Source organism: Monodon monoceros, unplaced genomic scaffold, assembly GCF_005190385.1.
Source record: "Monodon monoceros isolate NGI ecotype Baffin Bay Population unplaced genomic scaffold, NGI_Narwhal_1 Super_Scaffold_12, whole genome shotgun sequence".
NCBI lineage: Eukaryota > Metazoa > Chordata > Mammalia > Artiodactyla > Monodontidae > Monodon > Monodon monoceros.
The window spans coordinates 933,327-944,058 of NW_021703768.1; the positions used below are offsets into that span (position 1 = coordinate 933,327).

General features: G+C 60.1%; 1 protein-coding gene across 3 annotated transcripts; it reads left to right on the top strand.

Annotated features, from left to right (window-relative positions):
• The first annotated feature begins 1,195 nt into the window (after nt 1–1,195).
• On the top strand, nt 1,196–2,648 carry HES4 (hes family bHLH transcription factor 4). 3 transcript variants are annotated; one of them, XM_029215853.1, is made up of 4 exons: nt 1,196–1,555; nt 1,643–1,738; nt 1,827–1,914; nt 2,005–2,546. In XM_029215853.1, exons 1-4 carry the CDS (start codon nt 1,448–1,450, stop codon nt 2,388–2,390), a joined length of 678 nt encoding a protein of 225 aa, XP_029071686.1. In that variant the 5' UTR covers nt 1,196–1,447; the 3' UTR covers nt 2,391–2,546. The 3 variants fall into 3 exon arrangements, with proteins under 3 accessions (XP_029071686.1, XP_029071684.1, XP_029071685.1); XM_029215851.1 differs by having other exon boundaries at nt 1,643–1,914; nt 2,005–2,648; XM_029215852.1 differs by having other exon boundaries at nt 1,196–1,738.
• Nucleotides 2,649–10,732: the final 8,084 nt, after the last annotated feature.

Sequence of the window (10,732 nt, forward strand, 5' to 3'; positions counted from 1 at the left end):
CTCCGAAAAGCCCAGCACGACTCTCCCAGGCCCCGCGCCCACCTGCCCCTGCCCCTCCTCCCTCGGGCCTGTGGTCCCTTTCCACCCTGGGCATGCCACTTCCTCTCCGGGCCTTGCAGATCTGCCTTCTTTCCTGGAACCCACCGCAAAGAAGCCGTCCGGACCACCCAGTCGAAAGAGGGGTTTCCTCTCCCCCAGCAACCTACCCATTTCTTTCTGTCTCTGGCAACTGCGACATAACTTTGTTTGCCGTCGCCCCCCGCGTCGGATTAGAACCCGCGAGACGCTTCCTCAGCCCCAAGGGCAGGCCGGGTCTACCGTGGGCCTCAGGAGACATCTGTGCGATGCCGACAAGACGGCCGCCAGGCCACAGTGGGCTGGAACCCTCAGTACTCAGAAGACCAGAGTGCTGGCGCAAGGGAATTCAGAATGAAAACATAAAACGCGAAAATAAGCTTAGCCCTCTTTTTTCCCCACAACGCCACTTTGAACTAAAAAACAAAATTTTAACAAGTGTCCCTCATTTTTTGTGAGCCCTACTTTGCTGGTGCTTGGCTCACTGTTGGGTAATCTGGAAGAGAGTGACATCACCAGCGACTATGACATCACCCCATCTGGCTTGTGTCATCATCGACCTTAACCCTGAGACGTCACCAGCCTGACCAGTGATAGCCTTACATTCTGTTCCATGACGTCATCCTGCCTGACTGATGACGTCACTCCGCCCGCCTTGTGGCATCACCTTCACTGGTCCCGTGATGCCACTCTGCCTGTCTACGACCTTGGCCGGCCAGCCTCTCTCCTGCCCAGCGGCTGGTGTTCCACGTCCACTGTGTCACGGGCCTCGTGCAGGTGCTGCAGCCGGCGGGGGTCAGATTCGCAGGCCGCGCGGAGGCCCGAGGGCCCGGCTGGGTCCGCGGAGAGCAGAGGCGCGCGGGCCGAGGCTCGCCGGCTCCTCGGGGGCGCCTCACCCGGTTCCCCTCGCGAGTTTTCCTTTCAGATTTCCCGCGGCCCCAGCTCGCCCGGAAGGTGAGCCTCGCGCCTCCGCCTTCCCGGAGAGGTCCCCTCCCGGCGCACCGCTCGGAACGGCGGAGCGGGCGCGGCGACTTCCCCGCCTCGGCCCGGCGCCGCCAGACGCGGGCGCGGGCGGGGTGCCCCAGCTCGCCTTTGTCGCCCGCGGGGTCGGTGGGCCGGGAGCGGCCGCGTGACTGACAGCCAGCGGGGGCTGCGGCCGGGAGCGGGCTGCCCGGAGCCGGCGGCTCATTGGCTGGCGCGAGTGTGGGAAAGAACGCGGAGCCGGATTCACACGCCCCGCGGCGGCGCTTCCTTAAATAGCCAGGCGGCTGGCTGCGCGCGCTCGGTCCCGGAGCCTGGAACCCGCGGGAGAGGGGCTCGGGAAGCCGTGCGTCCGGCCCGCCCTCGGCCCCGCGCTGCGCGGGGGCGCACCATGCCTGCCGACACCCCGGGGAAGCTGAGGGCCTCGCCGCGGGCGGGAGCGCCGGCCAGTGCCCGCCGGACCCCGGACCAGCCCCGGAGCGCGGCCGAGCACCGGAAGGTGGGGACCCGGCCGGACGCGGTTGGCAGGAGCGGGGGGGAGAGGGGAGCTGACGCCCGGGGGACTCAGCCGCTGCCGGCCCCGCAGTCCTCCAAGCCCGTCATGGAGAAGCGGCGCCGAGCGCGCATCAACGAGAGCCTCGCTCAGCTCCAGAGCCTCCTCCTGGACGCCCTCAGGAAAGAGGTGAGTCGGGGGCGGGAGGGCGAGATCGGGGAGCCTGGAATCCCGGCGCTCCTGGGCTGCCAGCCGCTCACACCGGCCCCGCCCCCAGAGCTCCCGCCGCTCGAAGCTGGAGAAGGCGGACATCCTGGAGCTGACCGTGAAGCACCTGCAGAGCCTGCGGCGCGTGCAGGTGACAGGTGAGCGCGGGCGGCGGCGGCGAGGGCTCTGGGGCCGGAGCCGCCGCCACCGCGGGCCCCGACCGCCTGTCCCCTGCCGCCTGTCCGCAGCCGCCCTCCGCGCCGACCCGGCAGTCCTGGGCAAGTACCGCGCCGGCTTTCACGAGTGTCTGGCCGAGGTGAATCGCTTCCTGGCTGGCTGCGAGGGCGTCCCGGCCGACGTGCGGTCCCGCCTGCTCGGCCATCTGGCGACCTGCCTGGCCCGGCTGGGACCCTTGCGCCGCCCGCTTCCACCGGCCCCCGCCGCCGAAGTTCTGGCGCCCGCGGTTTACGCGGGCCGCTCGCCGCCGCCAGCCTTCGACGGCCCCTGCCCCTTGCCGCGCTCCGGGGCGGTCTTGGCGCCGCCCTTCCTGCCAGGCCGGACGGGGGAGCCCCTCGCCGCCCCCGGGGCCGCGGCTCAGGGCCGGGGTGCACCCTGGAGGCCGTGGCTGCGGTGAGGTCGCGGCCCCAGAACCCGCTGAGACTGTGCCAGAAAATATTTATTTCCAGAGACCGCGTCGGGAGCTTTGTTTTGTCGTCTTCGTGAAGGGTCCAGTCCGGCAGAGGCCCGGCAGCGGGGTCGGCGGGTGTCTTCGCGCGAGCGGGCAGGGCGGGCCGCGGGGGTTCTGCTCCCACCTGGGCCCGCAGGTGCCCGGCGCGGAGGTTCGGCCGGCCTTGCGTTTGCCTGTATCTAACTGCGCTGGAGCCGCGACCCGCCTTGGAGTGGGGGGGGGGGGGGGGTGTGTGAGAGGTCCCTCGGGAGGCTCAGGCAGGACGGGGCCAGTCATCACTTTTTCCAGAATGTCTCCCCGTGCTGGGAAGCGGTCCCGCAGCATCACTGGGCATGTTGTTTCCCACTCTCACTCGCGAGGACCCTGGAAGGTGGAGACATGTATTTTCACACTGTTGTCTTGGTGCTGAGCTGTGGTGAGGGCTGACTGTCCCTGAAGCTTCGGTTCTGGCCTGTTCCACGTCCTGCCTTCTTGTGGCCGAGCACAAAGCTGCCTGTGCCCACCCGTGCGTTGAGCCTGCCCCAGGCCAGTGTCTGCCCAGGAGAGGGCTGCCAGCAGGAGAGGGCATCTGAGTCCCAGGGGCAGGGAACGGGGGCCAGCCCGACAAAGGGTACTTAGTGCTGGGGCGCTTCTCCTGCCAGAGTCCAGCCCTGCTGTGTGCCCCATCCTGCCCTGAGAGGGGAGGTCCCCCTTCAGTACAAAGGAACTGGCATTGGTCCGGCCTACGCGTCCGTCCTGAGCACCGGCTGTTTGTTCACCCTACAATACAGCGATCCTAGGCAGCGTTGGGCATGGCCCCCCACCCCCCACCCCGGGAGTCGCTGTCCTGTGGTCCCAGGCCTCCCCAGGCTGCTGCTGGGGGCTGTGCTCCAGGTGCGGTGAGGGCGTGGTCCAAGGCACGCAGCTGGGACTGCAGTGTCTCATCCTGAGCCCTGCTGAGGCTGAGGCAAGATCTGTTTCCCAACCACAGCCAAGTTCACCTGATGGTTGCCGGCCGCCTGCCTGGCCAGGGACCATCGCGGAGGAGGAGGGTGAATCACTGCCGGGGCTGGCCCGCCCCTCCTCCAGTGGCCCCATCAGCTCCCGTGCCCGTGTCATGCGCAGGGTTCACCTGCCCTCCTGGACTCAGCTGTGCACATCCGGCAGGGCCTGCCACGTCCCACCAAGCCAGTTCCTCCCCGGCCTCTAGCTGCCTGGCCCATCTTCCTGAGTGTCCAGGGCCCAGGCCAGTGGTCCTGGACAGTTGCAGCCATGCAGGCCGGGTGCCACACCCTTTGCACACAGGCCCTGGGGAGGCTGGGAGAGCCGGGGCTCCGGCAGGACTGTGGGGGAGTTGCTCCTGACCAGCCTGGGAGGCCCTCCCAGCAGGAGAATTGTAGAGGGTCCATTTCAGAAGCCAGAAGTTCAGCTTGGCTGGGGGAGGGGAACCGCTCAGGGAGGGCCTCAGTGCAGGAGGGGTTGGGGGGGGTGCTTTGGGATATGAAGCTGGGTGGGTGGGTCCGTGGGTAGGGGGAGCACCCCACCTGGTGGCCAGAGAGAGAAGGGCTGCCTGGGAAGGTCACCTGGAACTTGGGTCATCACACTCTCCCTTCTCCAGGGAGAGGGTGGCGACAGCGCCAGACCAGACCCCCCCACCTCCGTTCCAGGGCCTTGCCCCCTCCCTTACTTCCTTACTTCCTGTCCCCGGCCATCTGTTCTCAAGACGCTATTGCCAAAGGGATCTTTGCGCCGAGCACCCTGTTAGCCCTCCAGGGACCTCTCAGGCTCAGAGGGAACCACACTGTTCCTCAGACAGGCAAGCTCCTCCCGTCTCTATCCCTTTGTACTCACCCCCCCACCCCATTCTCTCCCCACTTTCCCACCTGAGGCAGCCACCCCAGGCTCCGAGGGCTCTGGAGGCCAGGGCGTGTCTCTGTCACTCACTCCTGTCCCCAGCACCTGCCTGGAACAGGAAGACGCTCAGGTCGGGCTCAGGCCATACAGACCTCGTTAATTAGCTTGGATGAAGGAGGAGCCAGGAGGTTTGCCGAGGGTGTCGCCCTTGGTTAGATTAGGGGGGTGTGAGGGAGCACACCGGGGGCTGAGGCTGGGCCCCTCCCCAGGCCACCCCTCCGCAGTATCCTTGTCTGTGGGAGGAGGCCACACCTCTCTCCCCACTCAGCCTGGACACCTGCGCCATCCGTGGAGAGCTGGGTTGGGGGGGGGGGTCTCCCCGTCACACCAGGGGCTCTTCCTACTGCCACCCTCCCCCCTTCTCTGCCCGTTTCCTGCCCCCTCCCATGCCTCAGAGGGGCTCTGGGTAATTTCCTCTGTCCCCCTCCATCCCTTTGGCTTGGCTTTTGTCTTGCAGGCCTTTCCTGCAGAATAATAGAGGAAGCATCTCCTCGGGTGGCTGTGTTGCGGGTGTGTGGGAGGAATCAGAACTGCCTCCTCCTGGGGGGAGGGTGTGGCCAGAAGGCCTGCTGATCATTTCTCCTCCACTGGTAGATGGAGCCTCATTCATCTGTGGCCTCCTTCCAGCCCAATTGGACCCTGGCAGGGACCAAGGGTCAATAAATGTTTGCTGAATTCATGTGCAAGGTCAGGTGATCTGCCTGCCTCTGTGGGTGTCTCAGCCCTGTGGAGCCCTGTGACGCTGGGCCCCTCTGTCTCGCCTGTGGGGTCAGGGCTTGGGGACCAGACAATGACAGCAAGTCATAGGTGTTTGAAATATGGAGAAAGAATTAGTCCTCATGGTGACAGAAGTCCTCCTGGCCAGGCCTATGAAACTCCAGTCACTTGGGAATTTGGGGTGGGGCAGGGCCTGGGGCTGCTTGGAGCCCTGGCTTGTGAGAGGTGAGGCCTTAGCACCCCCACCAGAACTCCTGCGGTTGCCCGAGTGTCTCTAGGCCCCAGCAGCCTCTTCCTCTCCCCTGGCATGCACTGGCATGCCCTGGCTCCAGGGCCTGCTCCCTTTTCCCGAGGAGGAAGCTGAGCCCAGAAGGTCCTGCAGATGTGCCTGGCTCCTCTCTGCTCCATGGAGCCCTGGGGGGCATACCCATCTTAGGATGCACCCTTGGGCAAGGAGGGAGGCCCCCAAGAGCCCCCACCTGGTGTTCAGCCTTGTAAATGTACTGAGGTTGACCTGCGTGACCAGTAAGGTCCTGCAGAAGATGAGGTTGCAGGGGCATCCTGGCCTACCTCTTTGTCTCATATTCTCCACTCTGAGGGAGACCAGCTGTTCTTTGCTATGGAGAGGCCAACAGAGTGTGGTGTTTAGAAGCAGATCCTCCAGCCCTGTCGAGCCTTCAGATGAGACCCCAGTCACTGCCAGCATCTCACGGGCAACGCTGAGAGACTGAGAGCCAGAATCACCCAGCTGAGCAGCTCCTTGACTCCTATCCCTCAGAAACTGTGCGACATAATAAACGTCTGTTGATTTAAACTGCTGAATTGTAGGTTAATTTGTCATGCAGCTATAAATAACAATGATGTTTTATGTAAAATTAAAATAAATATAAATAACAATAGCAATAAACAACTAATGTGCCCACCGCCACCCAGGGCCACCACCACGTGCCCACTTGATGGGGTTGTGGAAGAGGTCAGGCGGGGCGGGACCCGGAAACAGCCGTTGAAGCTGTGAAGAGCGGAGTGGGTTGGCCTGATGTCTGCCTGGAAGTCGCTTCCCCGTGAGCTCCAGCTGGGGGTGCAGGGACAGCCAAGGCCCATCCCTGTGGCTCCTGGGCAGGGCAGGGGCCCATTTCTGTTCTGGTAACTGACAGGGCATGGCGTAGGGGATTCATGGGCCCCAGACTTCAGACAAGGACAGGTGCGGGAGATGCTCCGTGCTGAGACCCACAGAACCCAGCCTGCCCCAGGGCCACACTGACCTGCCCTCAATGGGCATGCCAGCCCTTTTTGCAGCCTGGTATCTATGGTGACCAAGAAGCAACTGGATGCTGCTGCTTCAGAGGTGTCTCTTCCTGGTGGACTGCCTGACCCTGACACCCATCTGGTGGCTTTGGGCTCCTGCTTCAGAGAAGGAATCCCCATGTCTGTGTGGGGAGGTGGGGGCCCACTTCCTGCCTTCCCATCCTTACCCACGAGTGGGCCAGAGGCCACGCCCTTCCCCTCACCCATGGTCCCCCCAGCACCCCTTGCCTTGTCTAGCACAGTGGGGTAGGGCTCAGCAGCTCTGGGTGTGGGGAGGCAACTCTTTCCTCTCCTGGCCCCTACGCCCACCCCCCAACATATGAGCTGACCACGGCCTGGGCCATACACGCACATGCAGGGGCCGGGGGCTGGCCAAGCTCCAGCCGGAGCATCCCCAGCTCCTGGCCCTCCCTTTTCATGGCCTCTCAAGGCCCCAGGCCTGTGGGGCCCTGGGCTTGGACTTCCGCTGCCCGCCTAAGGTCAGAAAAGTGTTAGGCAAGACCTGGCCAAGCTTCTTCCTCTACTTGGATCAGGAGGCCGGCTCTGGACGAAATGCCAGGTGGGACAGGGCACCATCTGGCTGTGTGTGCATGGGACTTTCTTCTCTCTGTGTCCCTAGGAGTTTGCTTTGTTGAATTAAGAGGTGAGGGTAACATCCCAGGACTGAGCTGACCGGTCTGCCCACTTGGAGTCTGCAATCTTTGGTCGGACTTTTCCAGAGCAGAGACCAGGTCCAATGGACTAAATGTTTGTGTCCACAACCCTTACTGCCTCCCCGCCTTCCCTGTTAATTCATATGTTGAAACCTGCCCCCCCAAGGTGGTGGCCTTAAGAGGGGCCTCTGGGAGGGGATGGGGTCATGGAATGAGATTAGTGCCCTTACAGAGGGACGAGATGGGAGAGCTTTCGCCCACTCTGTCGGCCATGTGAGGACACAGCCGGAAGGCAGGCTTCGCGCCTGGAAGAGGTCCTCACGGGAACCTGCCTGTGCTGGTACCAGCCTCTGGGTCCATGATGAATACATTTCTTTCTTTTCTTTTTTTTTAATAAATTTATTTATTTATTTGTTTTTATTTTGGGCTGCATCAGGTCTTCGTTGCTGCGTGTGTGGGCTTTCTCTAGTTGCCGCGAGCGGGGGCTACTCTTCGTTGTGGTGCACAGGCTTCTCATTGTCGTGTCTTCTCTCGTTGCAGAGCACAGTCTCTAGGCACGTGGGCTTCAGTAGTTGTGGCTCACGGGCTCTAGAGCGCAGGCTCAGTAGTTGTGGGGCACGGGCTCAGTAGTTGTGGCTCGCAGGCTCTAGAGCGCAGGTTCAGTAGTTGTGGCTCACAGGCTTCAGTAGTTGTGGCTCGCGGGCTCTAGAGCGCAGGCTCAGTAGTTGTGGCGCACGTGCTTAGCTGCTCCGCGGCATGTGGGATCTTCCCGGACCAGGGCTCGAACCCGTGTCCCCTGCATCGGCAGGTGGATTCTTAACCACTGAGCCACCAGGGAAGCCCAGGGACTCTAGTCTTTAAGAAGTTACATTGCTGGCATCAGAAGAAAAAAACTGATCTTTCCGATGGAACAGGCGCCCCACCTTGGAGGAGCTCCGGTTCGCGCGTGATGCAGATGCACATGGCGGGTCAGGGAGGGAGGAGGCGCAAACAAACACACGGAGAGAATCTTATGTTTAATTTTCTCTTGTCCTGCCATAAAATATAAGTTTTTTTTTGGCCCGTGCTGCAAGGCTTGCAGGATCTTAGTTCCCCGACCAGGGATCGAACCCGGGCCCCAGCAGTGAGAGTGTCGAGTCTAACCACTGGACCGCCAGGGAATTCCCAAAATATAAATTTTATTTCATCAAGTGTCCCAGTCCCAAAGGGTGCCTAGAGCTCGGTGGCTGTGCTGACAGGGCCCGCAGCTGTGACCGGTGCAGCTGTGACGCTGCTGCAGGTTTCTCAGACGTAGCTGAGAAACTTGGTGACCTAGTGGTTAGGATTCCGAGCTTTCACTGCCATGGCGTGGAACAGTGATGTGGCCTTGAGGGAAGTCTGGAGGAGGGAAAGGGAAAGGGAGACAGTTACCACTTGTTCCTGGAGCACACCTGCCTCTGGGCTCTCAGTAACCAGCCCACCAGAACTAGTCTCCACCTGGGCAGGTAACTGAGGAGAACAAACGCACAGAGCCAGAGACCCACCATCTCATGGTCAGGACACAGTCAAATCGAGTCGGACACAGAGGCCTCTCAGAGCCGGCCAGGGCCCTCCCCACAGAGACTCAGGCCTCTTCAGTCTGCTCTGTGTTTGGAGTACCTGCAGGTCCACACCCTGCCCCCACATTCCACGCGGGGCGCCTGTGCAGGACAGCCTCGACCTCCCCACCAGTGGTTCAGGGATGCGCCTGACACAGTCCGGGACTGAACCCTACCTCTGCTGTCACTGTGACCTTGCATGTTGTCACTGTGTGTCACAAAATCTCAAGTGTAAAACGGGATTAGTAATAGTACCTGCCTGTGGAGCTGGGTGGTTGAGAGGATTAAATAAAATAAATAATCTGCATTATGACAGCTTCCAGCCAAGACTGAGTAGCAGGGGCCAGATTTACCCTTCTGCCTAAAACAATTAAAAAGCTGGTTAAAATATATGAAACTGCAGCATGAAAAAGAGTGGTCCCTGGGCTTCCCTGGTGGCACAGTGGTTAAGAATCCACCTGCCGGGGCTTCCCTGGTGGTGCAGTGGTTGGGAATCTGCCTGCCAATGCAGGGGACACGGGTTCGAGCCCTGGTCCGGGAAGATCCCACATGCCGCGGAGCAGCTAATCCCGTGAGCCACAACTACTGAGCCTGCGCGTCTGGGGCCTGTGCTGCGCAACGGGAGAGGCCGTGACAGTGAGAGGCCCGCGCACCGCGATGAAGAGTGGCCCCCTCTTGCCGCAACTGGAGAAAGCCCTCGCACAGAAACGAAGACCCAACACAGCCAAAATAAATTAAAAAAAAAAAAAAAAAGAAAGAAAAAAAGAATCCACCTGCCAATGCAGGGGACATGGGTTTGAGCCCTGGTCCGGGAAGATCCCACATGCCACGGAGCAACTGAGCCCGTGCTCCACAACTACTAAGTCTGCCCTCTAAAGCCCGCGAGCCACAACTACTGAAGCCCGCGAGCCACAACTACTGAAGCCCGCGAGCCACAACTACTGAAGCCCACGTGCCTAGAGCCCGTGCTCCGCAACAAGAGAAGCCACCGCAATGAGAAGGTGTGCACCGCCTGCACACCTCAACGAAGAGTAGCCCCCGCTCGCCGCAACTGGAGAAAGCCCACGCGCAGAAACAAAGACCAAACACAGCCAAAAATACATGTTTAAAAAAAAAAAAAAAAGCCCAGCTCTTTAACAGAAAAGAAAAAATGGTCCCTGAGAAGTGGAAAAGAAATGAAGTGAGCCCTACACTGCCCCAGCTGACTGCTTGAAGACGGTTTCCAGGCCACGGTGCAGGGCAGGAAGCCAGGGAGACTCCCTGAGTTAGGGAGGTGGAGCTGACAGTCCGGGGGGCCAATGCAGCTGGAGTTCACAGGACAGGGTGTCAGAAGGAAGAGAGGTGGTGCCAGAGACAGAACTCCAGAGAGCTGCAGGGGTCCCCCCTCAGACCTGATTAGAACATCCTTGTGCAGAAACTCCTCCAGGCCAGGGAAAGGACCACCCAAAGAATTAGATGGCAACACAACCCCTGAGTTCACACAGGGCCAGACACAGTTCCAGTCTCCACTAGCCAGAATGGAAACCCCATAACTACAGGGCGGGTGGCAGAGTGCCCAGCAGGGTCTTGTCCAACAGTGAGGAATGATCAGCATAGGTTAGGCACTGCTCTAGGCCTGCCCAACAAAGTTTACAAACAAGACCCGAAGGGATCAAACTGCTTCCAAATAACAGCCGCACCCAGAACAGAGCTCAGGAATGTTTATAGTAGCATAAACATACCCAGCACCCAACACGTTAAAATTCACAATGTCTGGCATCCAGTAAAAGTTTACCAGGCATGCAGAGAAGCAGGAAAATCTGACCCATAATGAGAAAGCTCAATCAATTGAAAGCACCCTAGAAATGTCACAGGTGATAGACAAGGACATTAAAACAGTTGTTATAGCTGCACTTCACATGATTGAGAAGCTAGAAGAAAGACTGAATGTCTTGGAGACATTGAAGGTACAAAAACCCCAACTGAACTTTTGGAAAATTATGATGTCTGATGTAAGAAATACATTGGGTGGGAGTAATGCAGACTAGAGATTAGACATTGAAGAGAAAACTATTAGTAAACTGCAAACATAAAAATAAAAACTATTGAAAATAAAACAGAGATTTAAAAAGTGGGGACTGGGGGAAGAAAAGAGCATTAGTGA

Bases quoted from the DNA above. Each gene is read 5' to 3' on its own strand.
- HES4 (XM_029215851.1), top strand. From the start codon at position 1,448: ATGCCTGCCGACACCCCGGGGAAGCTGAGGGCCTCGCCGCGGGCGGGA. The intron at 1,556-1,642 runs GTGGGGACCCGG...CCGGCCCCGCAG, and splicing joins GCGCGGCCGAGCACCGGAAG to TCCTCCAAGCCCGTCATGGA. The intron at 1,915-2,004 runs GTGAGCGCGGGC...GCCTGTCCGCAG, and splicing joins GCGGCGCGTGCAGGTGACAG to CCGCCCTCCGCGCCGACCCG.